This window comes from Cebidichthys violaceus, unplaced genomic scaffold (genome assembly GCF_023349555.1).
Source record: "Cebidichthys violaceus isolate CVI_PGR_0920_01 unplaced genomic scaffold, fCebVio1.0.p SCAF_7, whole genome shotgun sequence".
In the NCBI taxonomy this organism is placed as follows: Eukaryota; Metazoa; Chordata; class Actinopteri; order Perciformes; family Stichaeidae; genus Cebidichthys; species Cebidichthys violaceus.
The window spans coordinates 11,322,248-11,346,451 of record NW_027176927.1 but is presented as its reverse complement, the minus strand read 5'-3'; the positions used below and the strand labels follow the sequence as shown (position 1 = coordinate 11,346,451).

General features: G+C 41.8%; 2 protein-coding genes across 7 annotated transcripts in view; both read right to left on the bottom strand.

Annotated features, from left to right (window-relative positions):
* Positions 1–452, bottom strand: part of LOC137891477 (transmembrane protein 65-like) — a 33,308-nt gene extending 32,856 nt beyond the window's left edge. The window contains exon 1 of the mRNA XM_068736093.1: positions 214–452. The gene's annotated coding sequence lies outside the window, so the exon portion shown is untranslated. The remainder of the gene's footprint in view (positions 1–213) is intronic.
* A 972-nt stretch (positions 453–1,424) lies between these two features.
* The window catches only part of LOC137891265 (protein MTSS 1-like), a 48,799-nt gene continuing 26,019 nt past the window's right edge, over positions 1,425–24,204 (bottom strand). The window contains exons 4-17 of one of the 6 annotated variants that reach the window (XM_068735793.1): positions 19,146–19,230; positions 17,352–17,443; positions 17,006–17,080; positions 15,834–15,845; positions 11,289–11,446; positions 11,023–11,130; positions 10,746–10,843; positions 9,000–9,264; positions 7,575–7,688; positions 6,928–7,185; positions 6,520–6,720; positions 5,777–5,936; positions 5,414–5,671; positions 1,425–5,106 (exon numbers count right to left, since the gene is read on the bottom strand). In XM_068735793.1, the coding sequence (XP_068591894.1) occupies positions 4,553–5,106; positions 5,414–5,671; positions 5,777–5,936; positions 6,520–6,720; positions 6,928–7,185; positions 7,575–7,688; positions 9,000–9,264; positions 10,746–10,843; positions 11,023–11,130; positions 11,289–11,446; positions 15,834–15,845; positions 17,006–17,080; positions 17,352–17,443; positions 19,146–19,230 (2,438 nt within the window). In that variant the 3' untranslated portion in view covers positions 1,425–4,552. The remainder of the gene's footprint in view (positions 5,107–5,413; positions 5,672–5,776; positions 5,937–6,519; positions 6,721–6,927; positions 7,186–7,574; positions 7,689–8,999; positions 9,265–10,745; positions 10,844–11,022; positions 11,131–11,288; positions 11,447–15,833; positions 15,846–17,005; positions 17,081–17,351; positions 17,444–19,145; positions 19,231–24,204) is intronic. The other 5 variants (XM_068735796.1, XM_068735798.1, XM_068735795.1 and 2 more) reach the window with 5 other exon arrangements.

Here is a 24,204-nt window from a genome sequence, read left to right as displayed (position 1 = left end):
AGCGACGGCTCGATAACAGCCTACACATCCCCAGTGTGGAGGCAGGTCGGGGTTATCAAAGGGCAAAACGGGCCTCACAATAAGTATTACACATTATTTAGGAATAGAAGGACTCGAGAGCATCTCACAAGCCGTTTGGAAAACAAGAAAAAGTAGGAAAAGATGCGAGAGCTGTCCCAAAATCCAACTGAAACTTGTTTTATCCGGACGCACCTCGCTCGATGCTCCGCTGTCCCGTCCGACAACCTCCACAAGAAAAAAAACCTTGACAACACAGAAGCTGCTCCGTCACGCGCGTTTCTTATTTTTCCAGCTGGGTAAATTGTCTCGACAGGTCGCACGAAACCTCAAACAGCGAACTGGCCGATTGCAATTTGTACAGAATCACATATTTGCGAGCGTAAATCCCCGGCTGTTGTAACCTCTGGTTGACAGGATGGTGTGAGGCGGATGGGAGGGCACGTCAGCGGCCAGAAGCGCACGAGAATACGTCCCAATAGCAGCGCCGCTTTCCTCTGTGCGTAACTCTGACGGCACCGCGAGACGTACGTCGATGCCGTGCATAGGGACGGTATATAACAGTCAGCTGTATTCGTGTTATACTACAGTTATGATATCAGACACTGACATATTATAGTGTTCATACAGTACTGAATGTAACATACGGTCGGCTCTTTCAGTAAAAGCACTACTTGTGTGTTGGGTGTGTGCCCATCTCTCCCTCTGCTATTATGCAAGTGGGACATTTGAGCTATTCACCCAGACTACAGTCCACACCCGAGGAAAATATGACACCATGTGGAAGATATTTGTGTCAGGGAGGAAACCTGCACACGAGGCAAAAGAGGGAAAAGCCTTTGTCTTACTCATGATCTTATGCTTTATTTGTTTCTCGCCTTCTGTGCGACTGTGGCAGATCGGTTGTTTTTGGCTGTACTTTTATTTATTAGACGAGTGTTTCCAGGTCTCTAAGGATGGGAGGAGTGATGCATTGTCCAAGCAGAAGCTATAAACCAGGTTTGGGTGTTAAAAGGAGTTCAGCGCCCTCTGATGGTCGGAACCAAGCACATCACCCGTTTGCATCCTAATCGAAGGTAGTGAAGGCTTTCTCTTCTGAAAACGTGTTATCCTACCGTTCAGTTACTTTGAACATGTACATGGCAATATTTCACTAACACTATCCAAGTTTACAGACTAAGTGGGTGTAAAGCTCCGTCACAAGCAACACAACGGGCACACAGATCAATGCATTTAGTACTCCATGAGAGATCAATGTGCAGACTGTTCACCCGATTGATTTTCAGTTGCAGCTAATAAATGGAAAATAACTCCAATATTAGGGCGGTGTTCTGGTCTAATGTTTGATACTCTTGATCCACACAGAGGTCGCACACTTGCACATTCAAGAAGTCAGTGAGCCAAAGCAAAATTTATATTTTTATTATATTGCTAAAGCTGTCATTACACAAAAAATAACAACCTTTTACTTCCTGAAACAAACTGCATTATAGCCTGTTGAACTGTACAGAGACAGACAGAGAGGTCAACTCTCCTCGGGGGGAATAATAATAAGCTAGAAACTAAACTACAAACCCTCACAAACTATAAACGTCTTAATCATAGGATATACTGGCTTTTGGCAACTCTGATAGAATATATATATTTATGCTAGCAATTTAAATATGGAAAGTACAGGTTGATAATATACGTTTTAGACAGGTTGGACGGCCAAAAATATTAACGTCAACAATCTCCAGAACTGAATGCTGGATTTCCAGAAACATCTGAATAATATCATCTTTGCTCTGTTGGAGTCAAACAGTAGAGGGGTATTCTGTATGCAAGTGGTTGGTGGTGCATCCCCCTGTTCACACTATGGTTTTATTTCAGGCAGAGATGATATCTTTCTTGTTTTAACCTAATACGATTTGATGCCAACCAGATGAGCAGTTCAATAACATTTTGCCTGAAATGAGTTGTAAATAACGAGTACAAACAAACTTAAATCATGTCACCATCTGCTCCAGCAAAAACTTCATATCAGGGCTGTTATCGGTCTGCGCTCAGCTCAGTCACGCCAAAATATGTGTTAAACAGAAACATATTCATTTCTAAAAATTAGAAAACAATGATTCAGGCAAACTCCTTCTCTGTCTTGGCTTAACTGAAACTGGTCTGGAATCAGCTCTCCATCATGCAAATACCATTTGTCCTGAAAATGTGAACCCATAATACTGATGCAGGCTTCACCATTATACAACCAAAACTGTTTTTTAAATCATGTTTCTGACTTCTGGAAGTCAAAGGAACACTTTGTTGTTGCTACTGTTCATTTTTAAAACCAGCCAGCATTTATGAGATTATCAAAATGAAGTGCAATTACGCATGTGTGAAATATGGGACGTCAATGAATTGTAGCAGGGCGGTCATAAACATTTCACTGATGAAACAACACCTCATCAGATAGTACACGCATGGACAGAGGAAACAACTCTGTTACTCTGATAGTTTATATACGTATAAAAATAGGTTGAGGAACAAACAAAAAGACTGAGCAGAAGAAAATAAATAAAAAAGTGAGTTGTTGGACTAACCTGTAAAGCTGAATAACATTTACAGTTTCACACATCTTGCAGTAGCCATGGTCTCACAGTGCTTGAACTGAAATGCAAATCAAAATACAGGCAATGACTCGGGGATGCTAACTGGTTTCAGCCGATAGTCTTACAACGCTGCAGTCATCATCTCCCAAACAGCTTATTGCACCTATGGTGACGGACTTCTTAAGTTCCACAGTGCACATCGATGCGATCGCCTAGTTTTAAGTGTAACAAAATCTATACGTATGTATAAGTATGTACTTGACACCTTCGATGCTCCTGTAAAAAATCCTAACACTAGAATTGGAGTTGAAGGATGCAAAAGTAACCTAATGAATCAAAAGGACATGAGCATGAACACTACATGCGTTTCAAAGCAGACAATGAGTTTGATATAACAGCAACCAGACAGAGCAATACAACCGGTGTGGCATTACTAATTACAGCTTTCTACTCATAACTTCAGAAACATCAACAAATATTTGTCCTGAAAAAAAAGTCTGATAAAATGTTTTATAATATATATATATAAATTTGATTTAATGTTGAGTTGTGACATGGCACATCTGTACTTCGACATTTATTAGTAATGTTATGAGCGATCAATGTGCAGTGGGTAGTAATAAGGCTAATAAATGCTACAAAAAACAAGGGGCTAATATATATAAGGGCTAATATATAAACACAAACCACTGAGGAGTTCTACAAAGCATGTAGATAATGCAGATTAAATGAGATTCATAGTGGAAAAAATTATGAAAATAAAATGAATTCCTGGCCAAAGGTAACAAGGTTTGATGATCACATGAAATTAATAACTATCCTGTTTAAAGATGTGAAGATAATGATTGTGCCACTGTGGAGGAGCAGAAGGAAATACACAGTAAGAAGCACCAACACACTCCTTAGCAACAGAGACATGCAAAACTATTTACAAATCATGTAAATACTAAAACAACTAAAACAGGACGTAACTCGTAGTGGCTGTTAATGTCACAGCATCAACCATGTGACGCTTTAGTCACACTGTAGTCTCCTCCCACTTTGATTTGGAAGTTCATTTCAGCGTCTTGAGGAGCTCTCTGTGTTGCCCACACCTGTGTCCGTGTCGGCTCTGTGGATATCTCAAGTATGAAGTGTTTGAACAGTGAGTGGACGACAACACAGCAGCTTCCTATAGCCACGTACGCAGACGATGCAATACAGGAGGCGTCAAATGGAGGCAGTTAGAATGATTATTTGTGCCACGATGGTAAAGTGCTCCCAAAACAATAAGAGTTTGTTCAGATTATACACAGTGTCCATTTTACACTGACAAGAGGCGGACACTTTGTCCTTGTCCAACCCTCTGCTTCAGGAAGAATACTGGATGCATGTGTGTAAAATATGTCGTCTTAAAGAAATGAACATACTGTGGTTTAATGCTACTCTGTCCTTCTCTTGTGATTTATCAACAAAAAAACATCTTCATGTTTGACACTGGCATTAGACAGCTGTGGGCTCGGATTTACAAAAACATTTAGTGCTTAGGCCAACAACCTTTATTCAGGACCTAATTTCTTAGGTCTTATCTTTGTACTCGTAGAATTACTTGACTTACCACAAGTGGGCCTGTGATCCACTTTAGGTCAAAACCAGTATTTTAACAAACTTGGCTTTACATTATTTCTGAGGCATCATAGGCCAATTCAGAACCCGTGAAGCTGAACAATAGCATATCTATGTATTTTCCATATTGAATCAAAGATGGCTTCTGCAGTGAGGGACTCTCACAGGTGAAAAATTACAGAATGAGAAACGCTAGATGTCGAACAGGCAGGCGTAATATATTTCTCATACTAGCAAAAGAAACCTTTTGATTCTGTACATTTATTTTTTTTCAAAAGCCTTTTGACCTCATTTACAAACAACGAAGTGAGAGCCGGAGCTCACATGTTTTTTGTGTCATGTCATCATGGGATGCGTGGTGCGGAGCGGTCGTTGGTGAGGGTTCTCTTGAGCTTGACCCCCTTGCGGATGGCCACCAGCATGTTACCTTCCAACTCTTCTCCTGACTCCTCACCTCCTCCTTCCTGCCCTATCTCACTGTGTAGGCGCTGCTGGTTGTGCAGGGGTACAGTGGGAGGATTGGTTGTAGCCTGACCACTCCAGGACATCACAGGCAGCGTGCCAGCATCCTCCCTTCCTGCAAATGTTGGAGAATCTGGGCTTTCTTCTCCTCTTCCTCCTCCTCCTCCTCCCACCTCCTCTACACTCTTGCTCCCATTTACTGCTCCAGTCATATTGGGTACTGTAGGGATTTTTACCGGGACGACAGGCGTACGAATAGGAATGGGGCCTGTGCCCACAACTGAGCCTGACCGGCGGGCGGAGGGTTTTGAAGAGGGGGTGCGTCGGATTGTGGCGACCCCGGGGGTCACAATGACAGGACCGTGGCCTGTAGAATACGAGCCAGAGGCATTATAGGAGCTGGATCCAGAATAAAATCCCTGACCTGGACATGTTCCTGCAATGATAGAACACAAATGAGAATTGAACAGTTACCAAAATGCATTTAAATAATATTTAAGTGCACTTCAGTATATTATACAGCAGCTTTTGTAATTTATTAACAATAATAAGAAGATATTGAAGGACATGAAGAGAAAAAACAGAACATGAACTACTCTTATGATGAAGTATTACATTTAGTAAATGTGCCTAAAAGGGAGTTGTTGACATAAACCAACACAACACCTTACAAACATACGTCAACAAAGTGAAAATGGAAAGATTGTACATGTGCAATTGTGGCACTATCAGTGCCTCTGTACCTGTAGGGGTGGAAGGATAAGCCCCAGTGTGGACAGGTGTCGGGGGATAGGGCCCTGCAGAGTAGGCCCCCTGTCCATAGTAAGGAGTCTGTGTGCTGGGCAGGCCTGCGGTGGAGGCCGGCCGTTTGCTCTGGAACATGAGTCTGTAGGACTGACTGATGTCACTGTTTCTGGGGATGGTGGAAGACTTGTCAAAGTCAGAATGCTGCTGCTCAGGCTCCTGATCCCCGGCCATTGAGAAATAGTCATAGTCTGATACTAGAAAGAACAAACAGAGATGTTAACCATGAACTGATACAAGATATTGTTTAGCAGCAAACATTGTTAAACCATCCCATCCGATTCTTGATTCAAGAGTGTTACCTTGTGAAGGTATTGTGTCTTCAGAGCAGCAGGGTGTGTTGGTCTGTGTGCTGTAGCCACTGGAACACTGGATGGAGTCCCTACTGGACCTCTGGGTGTCCAGCTCCAGACCTCTGGATAAGGCCAGAGCCAATTCCTCATGGGCCTCAATATCACCAGCCTGGAGCAAAGATCAAAAGAAAAAAAACATTTGGTAGGGCCTGAGAGTCTCACTGTTTGGATGCAGCCAGGCGCAATTCATTTAAGTCATTGAAAGGGAGCATTAAATGGTAGGAGGCTCAGTCACATGCTCTAAATCAATGCAATGACTGCAGAAACATCAGCCTGCTGAAAGTTGAATGTGAGGTTGGAAATTTAAGCAACACAGATAGCATTAAATGTAGACTGAACTGTGTTGATGTGCTTCTCTCAGTATTGGCAGAATTAAGAGGTAATTGAAGCACTGAACTATTGCGATGTCAGAAGAATCAACGATTAATGGAGGCCATATGGTTGTATAATAGTTGACAGCAAATTTATCAAAAGTTGCTATAAAGAACAATGACTTATGAACACTACAAAAGTCTATATTTGGTTTTAAAGCCTAAATGGAGAATAGAAAGGTGATAATACAGACCTAGTGAAAAAAACTGAGGAAATGATTGCACATATTACAAATGTGAACATGTGCAATAAATAACAGAAAGCGAGATTGGCTTAATGAAGGCAGGCTGTATTTGAATGAGACAGGGACTAAAACTGACCTTGAGCGGTGCAGCTAAAGTTCTGTTCTTCTCCTCCACTGATGACGATGTTTGTAGTGCAGCCAGAGCTGGCGCTGAGGAACGGCTGCCATCATTATTCGCACTACCCTTACTGTCCACTACAGCTGGGGTCTCCTTGTCTTTCTTCCTCCTCAGTGTGTTGACCATAGGCTGGTCATAAGGGCCTGGCTTAGCCCAGTCCTAGAAAGAAAGACATGTCAGTGTTCATTGTACTTCACATTTCTCTGATGTGCTTTTGATGAGCACCTAATTCTCACATACTGTATTTTCAGCTGCAGATTTAATCCAAAGTATAAAAGAAGCAGACTGATGAACAACAACAACAACAACAGTAAACAAAGGAGGATGGGAACAAGTCGACCATCAAGACTGAGGTGATGAACAAACCTTCCAGCTGGGGACTCGTGATGAAGGCACCATGGGGGAGCCCAACGGGCCGTTGTGAGGTTGGTCTGGCAGCAATGCCGAGGCAGGACGTGACCATGAACGAGTGGGACACGAGGAGGAGGAGGAGGTGGTGGTGTAGGATGAGGAGGAAGGAGGGAAGAAGGGAAAGGCAGTGCCTGACCCTGACCCCAAACTCCCCCCGTTGGTATGCATGTAAGAGGAATTGGCCGGACTGTAGTGGTCAAAGCCATTGGACAACTGGATGTGTGTGCGTTGGTAGGAGGAGGGATGATAACAGAAACCGACCAAATAGAACAAACACAAAATGGGATAAATTATTGAAATGATAAACAGTGGAAAATAAAAACAAAACACACCACATAACTGAGGAGAAATCATACAAAGGAACACAAAATAATAAGGAATCAATATTTATCAAAACAACACAGAACAAAAGGAAATGGTCACAAATGCTGAACTGAATGAAAACTGGAGAAACCGATGCACGTGCCGGGGAGTTAGGAGGCTCCTTTAACATTTCGGGTTTGAAGTTTAGTGTGATGAAGCTGGGGGCGTGTAATGCTGGTACCACACAAGACATTTATGTGAAAGAGGAGTAAGGTTCATGGTGGATGAGTGTGTTTCACCTTGTCAGTAGCGTGCTGAGGTGCACTAGCAGCAGCTAGAGGAGAGGGGGAGCTGCAGTCACTGTGGAGCTGCCCAGTTTCTGATACCTCAGAGGAACTGGAACTGGGACATGGCTGGGACAGCGAGAGCAGCAAGCAGGCATTGAGACCAGAGGGGGGGAGGGTGAGCAGGAGGGGGGGGGGGGGGGGGGGGGGAGATTGCAAAGACAGACATGTCAGCAGGTAGACAGAGAAAAGCAGAGAGAAGCAGTTTGTTAGAGAGCAAAGGCAACTTTCCACAGTTCTCAGCAGTTAGTGAGGAGTACAGCCAGGTGACGACTGTAGAGGAGGGCGCTCTGGGAGTCATACCAGAATTAATTGCATGGACATCAGCAGTGTTGCAGCTTTGTTATGGGAAGCACAGGCAGAGATTCTCTTCTTTAGGACATTGAAAGTATCCCCACAAACTCAACATGTGGGACATCTATTAGCCCTGGTTGTTTTATTACCGTTAAAGGCACAATGAGTGGGATTTGTCGGTTTGCGGTTTGTAAACACAACTTCAAAGTTGTCTCCCCCGGCTCAGAGAGGGCTACGCTGCTCGCCAGCGGGTGGAAGCCAACCCCGGATTCACTCTCGTTCTGGAGTGAGCTTTGTCTGCTCTTTCAAACATAAACTACTGTAACTGCACCAAGAGTGAGGCAACAAGAGGGCTGATTCCTAGGACAGTATTGTAAATGGGTCGGGTATGGACTTGCCAAACCACCTTCACTGCATCATAAAATCTTGGAGTCCAACTACACCGATGTGTTCTGGACGGGGGAACTCTGGTCGCTGGCATGCAAAAAAAATGTCAGCTTGTGCAGCCGCTTCTCATGGTTGATCTCAAACCACAAAGCCCAAGCAGATAATCCTCTGGACGACCACATTGATGATTATCTGAAACCGTGTGAGATGGTTGGATAAAACTGACAGAATGAGACCTGCTGGTGGAGACGCACTCTTGTTGCCTATAAAATATACTGTTGACACAGTAACATGTTATTTTACTGTGATACATTTAATGAAAATACAACACACAGTATGCTCAAGCCAAACCACAGTCTGTCACAGCAGTCAGCTCTTTAATAGCAGGATGGGGCTGACCTGTTTTGCCCTGGGATAGAATGGAGGCTGACTAATTTCCTGGGCATTTATGCTATAATAACAGCAGTAAAATGACTTCACCATGATCGCATACACTTAACTGCTGCCAGCTAACAGCCTCTCATAGTGGCTAGGAAGATGTGTGAGAAAAGAGTGGATTGCTGGTTTGGGGTTCTCTCTCTGTCTCTTACTACAATGACTGGAAAATCATAGGGCATATTTGGTTTTATAGTCTCAACCACGTGAACATACTTAAAGGCAAAATTATAGGAAGTGTGGGTAGCCGAGGGTTTTTCTTACCTTTGTTTCAGCTGCCATGGGCGAGGAGGATTTGCACGATGTGTATTGGTCGTGTGATGAAGAAATGAAGCCCGAGTCGTGGGAGGAGATGCTAGAGAGCCGGGCTGGGGCCTGCTGGGGTAGCGTGGAGCTACGGTACCGTTGGCGGGGGTGATGGTGGTGGAAGAGGTGGTGTGAGGAAGAGGAGGAAGAAGAGGAGGAAGGAGAATGAGAGTGAGAGCCACTGGATCCCCGGGAGTCACTACTGTTAACGCTGTTCAGACTACTGTGAAAGGGGAAGGAGTGATGGTTGAGGGGAGGACCAGAGAAGGAGAAGTTTGGCGGTGACAGGCGGGGTGAAGAGAATCAAGTGCACCCAAAGACATGGATTGAAGAAGGAAGGTTGAATAAGAAAGATAAAAGAAATAAAAAAAGAGGGAATGAAGGCAGGGGGTTGGGGAGAGACAGGGTGGGAAACAATTAACACAGCACACCAAGATGCAGCAGGCAGTGACTGAGGCCAATCCAGTCAAAACAACAAACCAACATAAGAGGCGTGAAACCATAATGACAATAATTACAGGAAATCACAGGATTTCATGCCTTTGAGAATAATCACACAGCGCACCCATGAAAAGCAAAAACAGCATAAACACTGGGTATAATTACTGTGTGAATTGAGACTTGAAAGTAACTATTTGATTATCTGAAGTGGATATAAAAATGGTATATTGCAAAATGCGTATTATAAAGAATACATACAATATGTACCAAATCATGTACAAACTTAAAATGAGGGGCAATTATAAATTGCAAAGCATCAAAATCATAAAAGCGGCTGTGTCATGATGATTTGTGAATTCCAAAATCCCCCATCTAAGGATCAAGAAAAAGAAGGCTTGAGGTGGACGGGAACTATTAAATAGATGCTCTGTAGCAGCTTTACAATGTTTTGAGAACCTAAAAGGCCTTGAAACACTCCCATCATGACATAACATCTGTAATCTAAGTTTCGACTCAATCACAGAAATCCCGCAACCCAAAAATTGACAAATGCAAAGCAATACACAACCGGGGCTTAACATTACATTTCTTTCTTTAGAGCAGAACAGTTCAGGAAAAAAAAAATCATTGGGAGACACAAAAAGCAGGGAGGACAGACGGTAGTAGACGAGGTCTGAACAGCTACTAAACAAAAGTAGGCTTTTTGTCTATTCTTTAAAAGTTCTCTAACCATCCATCCTTAGTTTTTTAATTGATGTATCTGTGTGTCTTTTCTTTGACAAAGGAGGTCCACTTAAACTGATTTCAGTGGAGTGACTTAATTGACAACTATCACTAACAAAGGGGAGAGGAAGCAGAGATACAAGAAACTAGGATAAAGTTTTTGCAAACTACTCCATATTGACCACTGGGTGGCAGACAGAGACTGGACAACACAAAAGGTCTTCTTCGTGTCCTTATTCCTGACTGTATTACACTGATGTGAGCTGTCTCCATACCCTTTGAGAGGGTTTACAGGACTGATTTGCAGATTTCATTATATCCTATGTGTATACATAGGACATACACCTAATAATACATTGTATGCTGGTTCATCTCCTCATTCCACTGTTTTTGGAAATGGGTGATCAAAATGCATGACTAAATTCATTTCCCATTCAACACCATTTTGAAACACTGGATCACAAAAAAGCTTTTATGGGTAAAGTAAATGAATGTGTACTTGAAAGACAAAGAGTCTTGTGACTGGCTGTCGGAGCCTACCTGCACATGCTAGACTTCCGGGACATAGTGGTGCTGGGGGATGAGGGTGGCGTTTGATATGACCAACCATAGTCGGAGCCTTTAAGGTCCATGATCACCTGAGAGGGAGGGACATGTTAGTCACACGTCATACTTGTGAAGGGGAACAGCTCTAAACACAGCTACATTTAATCCCAGAAAGTTAACCTATGATAAGTCATACCGGACCAAAAGGGTCCGCTTTGTGACAGTGAGATGAAGGTTGGTGGTGTAACCAAGGACTGTTGGTTTTCCTCACCTGTTCACTAGCAGGGGGAAGCTTGTGTGGGTCAGAAGTCAGGGCTTTGAGGTCATCAGAGATCGCCTGGAGATGGGTGACCTCTCCCAACATAGAAATCTCTTCATCCTAACAGAGAGAGAGCAGAGTGGCAGAATGAGCTCTCATTCTAGGAAAAAAAAAAGTCCTCCTTTGAAAGCAGCGGCTGTTTAAGAAAGGTCTTTTTTGTTCTCGGAGTGCTTTCTGGAGGCCGAGTTCTCTCTCTCTCTCTGCCACACTGTACTCACCACTACAGGCCGCAGCATGGCCACGAAACAGCAGAACCTCTGTCTGTCCTCTATAAGAGCCTTCCTCAGGGCCTGTTTCTCTGTCTCCTCCAGCAGAATGTATTTATCGCTGACATCCTGCATGGCACTGTCCAACTGGGGCTGGATATCACCACGACCTTAGAACCAAAATGGACACACAAAAAGAATATATACATTACTACGTGTATAATAAAGTTACCAACTCGCATGAAACACCTGATTGGTCTATTTACTATTTCACAATGTTTAAAATTCAAGGCACTGAGATACATTTTACCACAAAACCATATTCTCCCTTTAACTTCCTTCACCACACAAACACTATAAAAATAATAGATTTATACTGTAACATGCATGAATGATCACAAGCGATGTGATCATGTAGCAATGAAAGAACATTTGGTGTTTTTCATCACTCATCTCTAGTGTTGGCTGAGACTGCTGCTCTACATGTTAATCTTTTCACTGTGGATGCTGCTATCTTCAGTGCTACTATTTGAATGTCACCACTACTTTTTGGCTGTCACCTCCGTGTGAAGGGCCACTCTTGTCATGGAGTGTTTCCCGTCTCTTGTTATCTACTTTAGACTAATCTGTTGCTTGTCTTGGACTTCAATCCAGAATGCCGAGACATCCAAAAGGGAGAACTTGTTTATTTCCCCGTTACTCTTTGCAAACACTCTTTATAGACGGGGTTAAGAGAATCTGTCTGTGCGTTCATCAATGACAGGTGTGCAAGGTGCCTCCAAGACCATCTGGTCCTTGTGCTGTCTATGTGTGTGTTTGAATATGCATATGTAAATCCAGGAAGGTCTTAGGGGCAATTACAGTCCCAAGGTGGTTCTGTTGTTAAGCACTGTGTGCGTCTTTGTGTAGCATGTCGTGTTTGTAGGTGTGTGTGTCTATGGTTGCGTGCATTTCCGTCTGGGATTGCATGATTTTAAGAGTGGATCGCCTGAAGCAGAATCAAGCCCTCTTGAGTTCTCTAAGGAGGCAGGAAGGCTGGCGACTGCCCAAGATTACATACGGGGGGCCTCAAAGGCATTATCTAACCACTTGAACCCCACACACACACACACACACACACACACACACACACACACACACACACACACACACACACACACACACACACACACACACACACAGTCTTGACTTTGATACGTCAAGGTTAACCCACAGTGAACAACTATGTGGGCCAGTCTGTCTGTCTGCTATTTCATCTGGGCAAAGATAACAAACTGGCGTCTTTTGTCGTGCGGCTCTCTATCATGCAAATCCGTAGTGAAGAAACGCTGATAGAGCTACACGGGCAAATCGCCTTCACCATAATGTAAAACACAAGCTGTGCGCTCTTTCCTCTCCGACGTGTCTGTGCAGTCTCTACATTATGTATGATATACCGCATGTGGTAAGCTCTGTTTCCACATCTTTGTCTCTCCATCAGTCCACTACACCACAATGAAAATGACAATTAACATCGACTTCAAGCGCAGACACAAACACTAAGTTGATGGAAAGGCGCCAAATGGAAACATTTACCGTCATTATGCCCCCACCCGCACAACAGCTGACATCACTGAGAAGTGACTCCATGTCTGAATCACTCAAGTGCAGTGTTGATATCGGATGAAGTGTATCCCTTAACTATATACTGTGGTGGATTTAAGACAATGTTTGTACCCAAAGTGAGAAGAATGTGCAATTAAACTGGACTATTTTGTTTTTCCATTCTTCTACTGAGTTTCCATATGGAGGGAATCCATTTACCATGTTGGTTTGGTGACTGCAACACTGAGAGGAATGTGAGTTATGTGTGTTATGTGGCAGTTCCTCCTATATTACTTAACTCTGGAGACCATGATGAAGTAGATGGACCGTAGAAAGTCAAAATTGCAGTATATATTTTCAGTCTCATATAGATCCAACGACCACTTTTTAAGCAGACAAGTATACAATTACGTTGTACAAGGTTTTGTGGGAGAACTGGTAGTATGAGTGAGTCTGAGAAGGCTAGACAGGCCTCAGTCATTAGTCTGGTTTTCACTTCAGGACCCAACTCATTATTATTCACTTCCCTCCAAGAAAAATGGGTCTTTTTCCTCCTGTTGCCAATAAGGAAATAATTTGTAAGCAGAGTTGACATTTCAAATAGTGTTTTGATCACTAGCTATAAACAGCTGGTCAATCCTTTTTTGAAAGGTAATACAAACATGAACCTATCAGGTGCATCTATAAAGTAAAACTGCGAACAGGTACAACTACATTATTTCAACTCTTTATGGAACAATGCTCAATACCTGCCATGACAACAAAAGATCATTCTAGTGGATCAGGGCACTGTTGTAATGCTCAGATGTATACGTTACGTGACATTGAGAAATAGTCCTGTTACATCACCGCCCTGCTTCTATTAACTCTGTTTAAAATGAATAAAAAAACATGTTCAAACTTTAGGCCTAGCTTTTCAGGCCCCAAAGCCAGTGGTGCTGTGGTGTCTCCTTGGCATGCAGTAAAACCAAAGATCTTACTGAATTCTGGTTTTCTCCCACTAGTTTAAGTCTTGGCCGACTGTATTCTCAGCATAACCACTGTGGCTTTGGACAGACGCTACTGTAAGCTGAGGCACTTTGTCTGAGACAGATGGAAAGCCAAATATTTTCTTTGTTGCTGTTTTGTTAGTGTCCATAAGTATCTTGAGTCGTGTTTAATATAATCACATCAGCCTCCCATTAGTTCCTCATGTACTCCTGTTAAAGGTTGACAGATCAAGACGCAAACTTCACTCATTTAATTCATTTAAAAAAGTGTGAATCTTTTCTAAAAGCCGTTGTCATTACTCAATCAGCTTGAGGCACACATCAGTGTTGATGTAAAAGTCATTTCGTGAATGGAAGTGTTTGACACACGCAGCACACACACAATGCAGACACATGCTGGCATGAGATGTCAGCTTGTGGTGAGCAGAGGGGTCATTAGTGCTGAACTGAACACATTCCCGGTGTCAGTGCCATAACTTGTGCAACTATGTGAATGGCAAGCCCTTGATTGCTACTTCCTCTTTCTGTTCAACCACAGACAAACACAGAGGTTTCCTTGAGGGTCAAAGAGCACCGACTGCATTGAAAACAAATCAACCCGGAAAAATATTTCACAAACGCCTTCTGTGTTCAATTATTGATGACTGGTGCTTGTGACAAGTAGTCTAGACTGAATTCTTGGATTCACACCCTAAAGATGACTAGGCGATAATACACTGTAGACGTCTGTTAATTGAACCAACAAATGGTAATGTCTTTACCCAGTCAATTTAGGTAAGCCTCATCACTTTATTAGATAGATTTCAGAGGTTAGTGTGAATAGTTCGCTAAATTGCTCATCAGCCAGCAGGTAGGAGACGCTCTGATATGTGTGGGAAAGAAAAGGAGACTCCTTAAAGTGATAAACACAGACAAATCATGTGATTGTACACAAAATACTGCACGTTTAGTAGATGAGTGGTTAAAATGTTTCTGTTTATCATTTATCATCTATTATTTATAAAAACAGTAAATCGAGCTGAAGTCTCAGAAATCTTACTGATAATCTATAGTTGTTTTTTCCAAATTCAACTTGCCATAAATTCAGGGACTAAGCCAAGATGAATTTGTTGGGAGCCCGCAGTCTGCACACATGTATGTATGTGTGTAGACTGCGGGAATGAGATTAGCTTCTTCAGCTTTCACATGATCAATGATTCCATTTCATTAGGTTGCAGTCACAGGCTGTTACTTAGCAAGGCCGGGGTCTTAGGTCAGAAAAACACCCTCACAAGACACACATCAACACATCACATATACACAAGCAGACAGATGGGCTGTTATGTCTGTGCATCAATGGAGTGCTCTTCATTTAGAGGGACTAAAACTAGTCTATGTAGTCTTGAACTTGATTCAAATCTTTCTGTGTATTTCTGTGACGCAAAGGTCACAGAGTTTACAAAGGTTTTGGGTGAAGCGGGTGCAGGTAGGTTCAGTGAGGTTATCTTCGCTCAGTTCTGGAGGGGAAACATCTTTTCTATCTCAACTGTCATGTGGGTAAGAGCAAAGTCTCAGTTAAGGAGCCCGCCTTGGTTTCTTGTTCAACTTCCTTTTTAAGAAGACTTCACAGGCACTCTAGGTGCTTAACAACATGGGCTTCTAACCCAGAACCACAGACAATGAATGAGAGGAGCCATAAAACAAACAAACAGAGGAGGTAGACGAGGCAGCAGTAAAAAGGACGGACCATGGATTTCTTTACCCTGAAGTAAAAACCTATAGGAGACCTCAGCTTCACAAACCATACATCTATTCATATGTGCCAATATGGAGCAGCAATGACTAACTGTAAGCGATAGTTGTCGTATGAAATATTTAGCAGGATCCACACATATTAAATCTTTGTATAAAATATCTGGTTGCATCTTCACAATGCAACCAATATGCTTGGTTATGAATTATAAAGTAAAAAGGGACAGTGTGTCTATTCCACAAACTGACTTACCCAGATTCTCAGCTGCAGTGCAGCATAAGGAGGAGGATGGCATCAGAACCACAGGGGACAGGCAGAGGGAAAAAAGATCCAAGTCAACGGAGAGAGTGCCAGCACTTAACACTAATGCATCACCTAAAGGTGCAGTCTCATGCATCGAGATGCCAAAACAATGCACCAATACGTTTTTAAAGCAATAACAATATCAAGTGTTTCCCACCCAGTATCAGATGATACCGATAGATTCTAATTTGTTTACGCCTTTGTAAATATTCCAAAATATATATAAAAAAAGTGTGGACACATTTCCTAAATTTAAGACAAAAAGCTGAGGAGCATGACAATAATCCTAGTGCTGACTAATTCTGTCTTGAGCTTATGCCAACAGTATTTATTGATAATCAAAGAAATGTAGACAGCTGTAGGAAAATGACTGATGTCTTCAGTATTAGTATTGATCACTATGTGCAGCATCAGTTATATATTGGGCAGTTTAGAGTTAAATCTACTGCATAGGAACAAGAAGAACCATTGATCTTTTCTGTGTTTTTTAAAAGACAGATTTCTTGTACTTTTTGCTGTTGACTTTAGGAATGTGAGGCATCCCATGAGTCATACCTAAATGATCAACATCTCAAACATACTGGAAGCATAATTCTCTATTTGTGTATAGTATTTTTTTCTCTAGGTGGGTGAATGTATATAAGGAACCGGAGCCAAGAGAGCTGCAGAAAGAAAAGGGCCCTTCCCTCTCTGAGGGTGCTTACCAAGTAAGGTAATGTTTAGCCTTACTAGAGCTGCACAAGTCTGATCACTAACTTCTTCTACACACATCACTGCTGTCTAATGAAAACCTCAGAACTACAATTTGGGCATTTCCCATGTTCCTATTTGAGCATATTATGCTATTTAAGAGTAATAGACTGTAGTTTCATTCCTTCTAATAAGTTGCAAACTAGTAGAGGATAAGTAAAGTAACACATTCTCTGACATACGAGCCTCGTCTCATTCTCAGGGCATCAACTACAGACATTTTGTCATGTCCCTCATCGTCTGACACCGGATAGTTTCAGATTGTTGATACAAGATCTGTCTCCCTAATTATTAGATCACTTGCACTTAGCAGTGTTATTTTTGTTAATTCAAATAAGCAAAAACAAAATATGCTTTTTTTTCCTTTTTACCTTTCTTGGCTTTCTTCTGAAGTTTCAGTGTGTCCGAGGACTTCTTCTTAATTTCCTGCCGGGCTCTTTTATACTCTGGTTCAGATGGACATGGTGAAAAATTACAGTGTGAAAACTCAATTTCTCATACTCTTGTTATATATTGTGGGACAGAAGAATGAACAAGAACGGTATGATAACCTTCATGTCAAACTATGTTTTCAGTCATAATAAAATGAAATAACATTATCATTGGGCCTTTACATTGCTGTTAATGTTGAACATGCATCCTCATGTCAAAGTAATGTCTGGATCAGCATGTTCTGTTACTTTCTTGTGTGTGTGTGGTTACATTTGTTTGTCCTACCTTTAGCATGGTCCTTGTCCAAAGTGTTGACTCCTCTTTTCCACTCCTCCATCTGGTCTTGTAGAGGGTTGATCAGACCCTCCAGGAAGGCCCTGTGAAAACACCAGGACACTTACTTCTGATCTGAGGTCAGCTTGACCAGTTAAACAATTCAAGACTAACCTTTCACAATTCTAAACGTGTCCCAATTTAAATTCATCTAAAACATTAAGTGCTTGGGGTTTACAGTTATCATAAATGATCTGTATCCCAAATATGTTTCTATTGACCAATCAAAGAGCCTAACAACCTATTTATGAGAAGTAAAATAGCTTATTTGTCAGTATATCTGTCACCTGATTGTAAAGTAGCAGAGAGACCGCCAGACTTAAAAAAACATTAGGTCTGGTTTGCCTCTCTGTCTATACACTGTATGGTCCCGTCTGTCAATCATTAACAGGCAGAAAGAAAGGGAGAAAAACAGGCTGAGAGAATATAATTATATAAAGTCTGCTTACGTCTGACTGTGTGTCACAGGAGGAAGTAAGACGCTTGTGCAGTCATGTCTGTCAATCATTACCCAACAGTGTTTGTTGTGTATTTGAGATGTATTTGTGGGTGTGTTGAAGAGGCTGTGAGTGTGAGAGGTGGGCAGCTGCAGGCTTACTGCATGAAACTAAAATTAGACTTCTGCCTCTTGCAGACATTTCTCCAAACTGTGTGTATGTTAGTGGGTGGTGACCACGCCCCCCCCCCTATGTACAGCCCCTGCTATGGAGATCCAAGTGGAATCTTCACTGAAATGCCAACCGAAATTAGAGACCCTTGTGTAGTGTGAGTGAGGGAGAGAGAGATGTGGTTTGTGTGTGTGTGTGTGTGTGTGTGTGTGTGTGTGTGTGTGTGTGTGTGTGTGTGTGTGTGAGTGAGGCTACACTGAAACATTATAGATGCTTGTGTTGCCAGACAAATCGTCTCTTGACCAGCATTCCACTACAAGGGGCATTCTCACCCACACTCACACACACACAAAATGTCAAGACATGGAGGATGTGGCGAGATAAGAATCTGAATACAGAACATTATACTGGAGTTGCACTGTTCGGGGAACAGTTTGGGTAAAAGTAAACTAACTGCTACTAATATAGGAAACACCGCAAAATGAAATAACTACAACATCGGGCTGGGCGATAAAAAGAAAATCCAATACCACAATATTTTTGACCAAATACCTCAATTTCGTTGACCATTAGTGCTTTTACATAAATACTTACACAATGATGATTATTTGATAAACAATCATCAGTAGCGTGGATACAGTGGGTAATGGAAAATAATAGAACAGCTAGAATCATCTGGTGAGTTCACAAGATTACATTTTACACTTTACTGTAATGCTGTCTTGAAAAAACAAAAGACGACACTTATCCCATATTATGAAATCCAAAATCTATTGCCCAGCCCTACTTTAACCCAATCAGATGTTTATCTAGTGCCAACGTTTTATGAAATCTCAAAAATCACACTGTAAGTAAATCACTTGAAGGTGGAAGTGTTTTAACGTGTGTAGAGGGAATGTTTACCAGACATAATGAAGTTCCTGTTAATATTCCACTTTCAGCTCAATAAAACCACCGTGATGGGGCTTATTGACGCGGTAACCCAAATTAAATCCCAGCTCTCACCAAAACCCTCTTACATCCCAGCCAATTCACCAAAATTGCACAAGGGATGTCATTAGTGTTGTGCTGTGTAGCTGAGGAGAGAGGAATAAAGGGTAAACCAGCACACAGATGCAGTATGTGTAATGTTGCTTACATGGAGAAGTGTTTGAGTTTAGCCTCTATGCTGCGATGTCTCATACACATCCTGGTCAATGCTGATCCAATGTCTTTGGTCCCACCTGAAAGACAAAAATACATTTACATGAATTACCACTGAAGTGACACTGATTTCCATGAGAGTAAAAATAAACAGAGAGATCCAAGTGTATCACATTAGCTTTAGACACAAAGTCTGTTTTTGGGATTAATTGTCGGAATTGAACCACCATCAAAAAGTTTGACATTTGCAACAATTTTTTACACTTTTTTTAGGGCTGCAGCTATATCATTTAGCAGAACCTTTAAATATATAAGAAACTGGAGAAAATGGTTTAGCACAGCGTTAAAATACAAACATTGGGTTAGTGAAATATGAATAATGATAAAATATACATTTTCTACAATGTGAAAAAGATGGAACTGAACTCCTGCTGCCTCTTGTAGATTGCTAAACATCTAAAATATATATATATATATATATATATATATATATATATATATATATATATATATATATATATATATATATATATAGAGTATATAAGAGTACAGTATGCAGAAGTTTAATGTTAATTCATCAACTTCATACTAGACAGAGAATGACTTCGCTGCTGGAAAAAAAATGCCTTGCACTTATTGACTTATTGACCCCACTCTCTCCACTGTGGTATTCACAGAGTTACCAACTGCACACATATTTAGGTCAAGAGAAGTGATGGGAACTTGGAGCTGGAGCCTTGTACATGTGCTTGAGGCTGGTGTCAGTTTCCTTCACACAGGCTAACTAGCTGTCCACTGGCAGGCCTCAGGCTCTACAGCTAAGCAGGATCTGACGTTGATTGACAGAACTATTGTCTGGCTGCTCAGTATGACTAGTCTGTTTCTCTGTGGGGATGAAGCACTACTCTGTGTGTGTGTGTGTGTGTGTGTGTGTGTGTGTGTGTGTGTGTTTGTGCATGAGAGAGAGACAAGTTGGGGGCATAGAGATCTTGTATGAAACTGTGTGGAGTTCTTGCAACATTCTGTTCAGTGTATCAGAAGCAGAGTGATACTCTCAGTTTGTGTGTGCATGCTTTTGTGTGTGCATACATTTGTGTGTGTGTGTGCACGCTTTTGTGTGTGTGTGTGTGTGTGTGTGTGTGTGTGTGTGTGTGTGTGTCTGTGTGTGTTAGAGACAGTTTGGTTGTGATGATCTGATGTGAAGTGTGAATTCCCTCCAACAGAGCGAGTCATTCTGCTGTCAGCACAGTCCTTGCTGCATGCAGAGACACACACACAGAGCTGTCACTCATTCACACTCAGATTTACAACACACACAAAATTGTCTTTTACTTCGTCAGAATCCGGACAAAACAAATGCAAGAGGCTGCTGAATTGGCCTACAACCCTCATGGTGATTTGGATGGTACAAAAGAAAAGGAAAAAATCCTCTAAACAGGGAATTCCTATAAAACAGGAGAAACATAGTAAATTGAAAGAAGCATGATCATCATGTTAGTGAAAAAACAATATATTTCAGAAAATATGTGCACCAGGACAATTGTATTACTGACTCATCTACTCTAACATCTAATATTGGTGTGAGATATTTTGAAGCTGCCTTGTGTGAACAGTGTATCTTAGGCTGAGGGGGAAAGATGGGCGCAAAGTTTAGAGCATATGTTCCGAATTAGTGCTGAATGTCTAAATTCCACAGGATCTTGAGTGAAGAAAAGTTTAGAGGATAAAGTATTTTCATGTCCGTACGTATCCCTTTATTAAAACAAGTTCCATAGATATTTGAGTCATGTGTTGTCGAATTAGCACTATTTTTGTTGAATCTCCTCTGCTTTTGTCTCTTCGGCTGAGCTGTGTATGTCTGCCAGACTGAACCAAATTCATCAGGGTGAAAATAAATAAATATCTACCCTTGTCTCTACTACCAGTGGAACAGCATCTGTAGTTTTGGGTCTCCATCACTGTGTGATTATAAACCGGTTTCCAGACAATCTGCATCTGTCCTGCTCTTCTAAAAGAGCAGAATTAGCTCAGTGTGCTTTTGACTGCTCAGTGACAAGGAGGCCGAGACCAACTGTAACACAGACTTAAGTGATTCTAGATGGCAAATTACAACTTTCTCAACCATGTCACCAAGACATAATTTAACTCAGTCCCATTGAGCCCATTATGTCCTCAACAGTTTTCCTCTATCCATTCATTCATTCCTTCTTTTTTTTTTTTTCACCCCACATGCTTGTTATTGCAGAGGGTGTGGCTACTACATGGCATAACAGACCGTTCGGTTATACAGCAGCATAATGCTCATTCATTCCTGTGTTGACTTGTTTAGTCATCCTATCCGTCCATCCATCTGCCCATCATCTCACCCGTATTTTGACTGCTTGTTATTCTACAGGGTGTGGTGGAGAGATGCCACAGTGCCACAAGGAGGCCACATGGCTGCCGAAGGAGGAGGATTTAGTGCTGGCAAACGTTTTTCATTAAGAAGTTACTGTAGAGTTGTAGCCCACTCTGTCAAGAAAAGAGTTTGGTTTCAGGTGATTATTCATTTCACACTCCTGGATATTATACGAGGTGTATAAGAGGACCAAAATGTGCTCTTGGCTATACGCACAGGTGTGCCATTATGATAGATAAAACTCTAGCTCACACTCAAGTCAGAATTTATGAGTTTATTGAAATAGCTCTATTTCCATTTGAATAGAGTGCCACTGAATAGCGCATTTCCTTTCAAGGGATCCTGTTTATAGACGTTAGCACTGCTCAAGACGTGGTTATGGCACACAAACTCCTCCCATGCCATAAGCATAAAGGGGCAGAAATGTCAGGTAACTGAGCCTCGAAACCAAAACCGTTTACACAATATCGATCATGAGAAAAGTCTTTTGTTGAACTTAAATAATTTAGCAATACCACATACTCCATGTGGTATTGTAGGTAGCTAGTCCATGTGGCCTCTGCCATGACTACCAGTCACTGTGGAAACATGTATGATTGTGGATTGTGTGTGTGTCCACAGCACTGCAGCGTGTGGTAGGACGAAGTCAATATTTTTTTGACAGATTTGACTGATGTAAATTTTGTGATTATCTATACGAGCTCAAATACCACATATGGTCGGAGGAAGTGTTGACGGTTCGGATGCAATTTGCCCCGTTTGTGGAAAGTTGTTCTGTTGCTTTCAGGATAAAGTGGCTGCTAACACACATTGTCTACTCTGTCGAGTGCCGACTGACCCCTGGATAGAAATAGCTCCATTGGCAGCTCTAGTTCTAAACACACACACATGACCGTGTGCATGTGTGTGTGTGTAGCATAGCTGGCTGTCAGTAGAAATAGCTGCTGTGTGACATGGTTGTTTCAGAGGCTTGTAATTATCCCTGAACCACCAACACTTAAATAGTAGAGAACAGACACATACACTGACTCTTTGGTGCGCCTGTGTACAAACGATGCTAAACTGATGAGGCCTAGGAAATCAACAACGCTCCACCGCAGAGAGAATATACGGGAGGCTGTAAACTCAATTGTCTCGATTGTCTCACAGCTGTTTATTAATTCTCTCTGTGTCAGGTTGTGATAGTAATACTTGCAAGAAACCATTACTTTTCATATTACCCTAACAAAGCTTTGTCTCTTGGTCTGTGACATTTCAGCTTTCTGTGGAAACTTTTGTCTCAATGGTCCAGGGACATTTGTGACAAAGGTGATAGTCTGTCTGACAGTGTGTGTATGAGAGAGAGAGAGAGAGAGAGAGAGAGAGAGAGAGAGAGAGAGAGAGAGAGAGAGACACACAGTGTGTGAGAGAGAGAGAGAGAGAGAGAGAGAGAGAGAGACACAGTGTGTGAGAGAGAGAGAGAGAGAGAGAGAGAGAGAGAGAGAGAGAGAGAGAGAGAGAGAGAGAGAGAGAGAGAGAGAGAGAGAGAGAGAGACACAGTGTGTGAGAGAGAGAGAGAGAGAGAGAGAGAGAGAGAGAGAGATTTGATGTTGAGCTGGCAAGTCTGTCTCTGTCCTCGACCCCCTTCCGGACTGTTCCTTGGAATGTCACACTGTGCTGACATAGACAGCAAATGTCTGTGTGTGTGTGTGTTTTAAGCATTTTGTAAGAAAGCAGAAAAGCAACTTGAAGGGACAGGTTGGTGCATCAATGCATTTGAAACATACTGCAAAACCTGTATTTATTATCTGCTCTCACTGTGACACCTCCATAATCTATTGTAAACACCCTGTGTGAGCGGCTGGTCTTGCAATGAACTCACTTTCTAAATAAGTCTGCTGGACAGTTTTCCCTTCAGGCAGCAGGATATGCAACTCATTCTCTACACAGGATTACATAAAGGTGGACAGACAAAGTTACTTCCTTTGTCTGTATTTATACAGCAGGAGTACCTTTGTGGTTGCTACGACAACGTTAAATGATTTAAGAGCATCAATAATAATGGTATCAATGCAGCAGGAATCAATAGGACCCTGTATGACCCTCTCCTGTGTACCTGCAGCTTATACCTGCAGCACAATCTCAATATACCAGTACAGTTGCAGAACAACACATAGCTAGACCAAGGACTGCTAAAAAAACAATTGAATTTCTCCTGTTCAAATGCAAAACATTTCAGTCATCAATATTAAAACATCAATGGCAAAAATGTATATGATGTAAATGATAACTTATGCTCATAGCTCAAAGTCAAAAACACTACTATGCTATAGGATACTGACTACTAATAATGTGCAACAAATACTAAATAAACTACAAGAACCCTCGTTGTGCCCCACATCACAAAAGGCAGAGGTTCGTTTCTGTTTAACCAGCTAACGAAAGCGTGGAACACACTAAGCCAGTGTGCATCTTTACACAGATGTTAGCCTGTCATCAGAGGATGGAGGGAAAGCTGATCTGAAGAGTGAAATTTGAGTAATTTAGGGAGGAGGAGAGATGAAGGAAGGGAGGAAGTGGTTAGAAAGGTATATGTTAAATATCTAAAGCATACATTCATATACAAATGAAACAGTGAGGAAAGGAGGGTAAAGACTTAATAGGGTTAGGGTAGAAA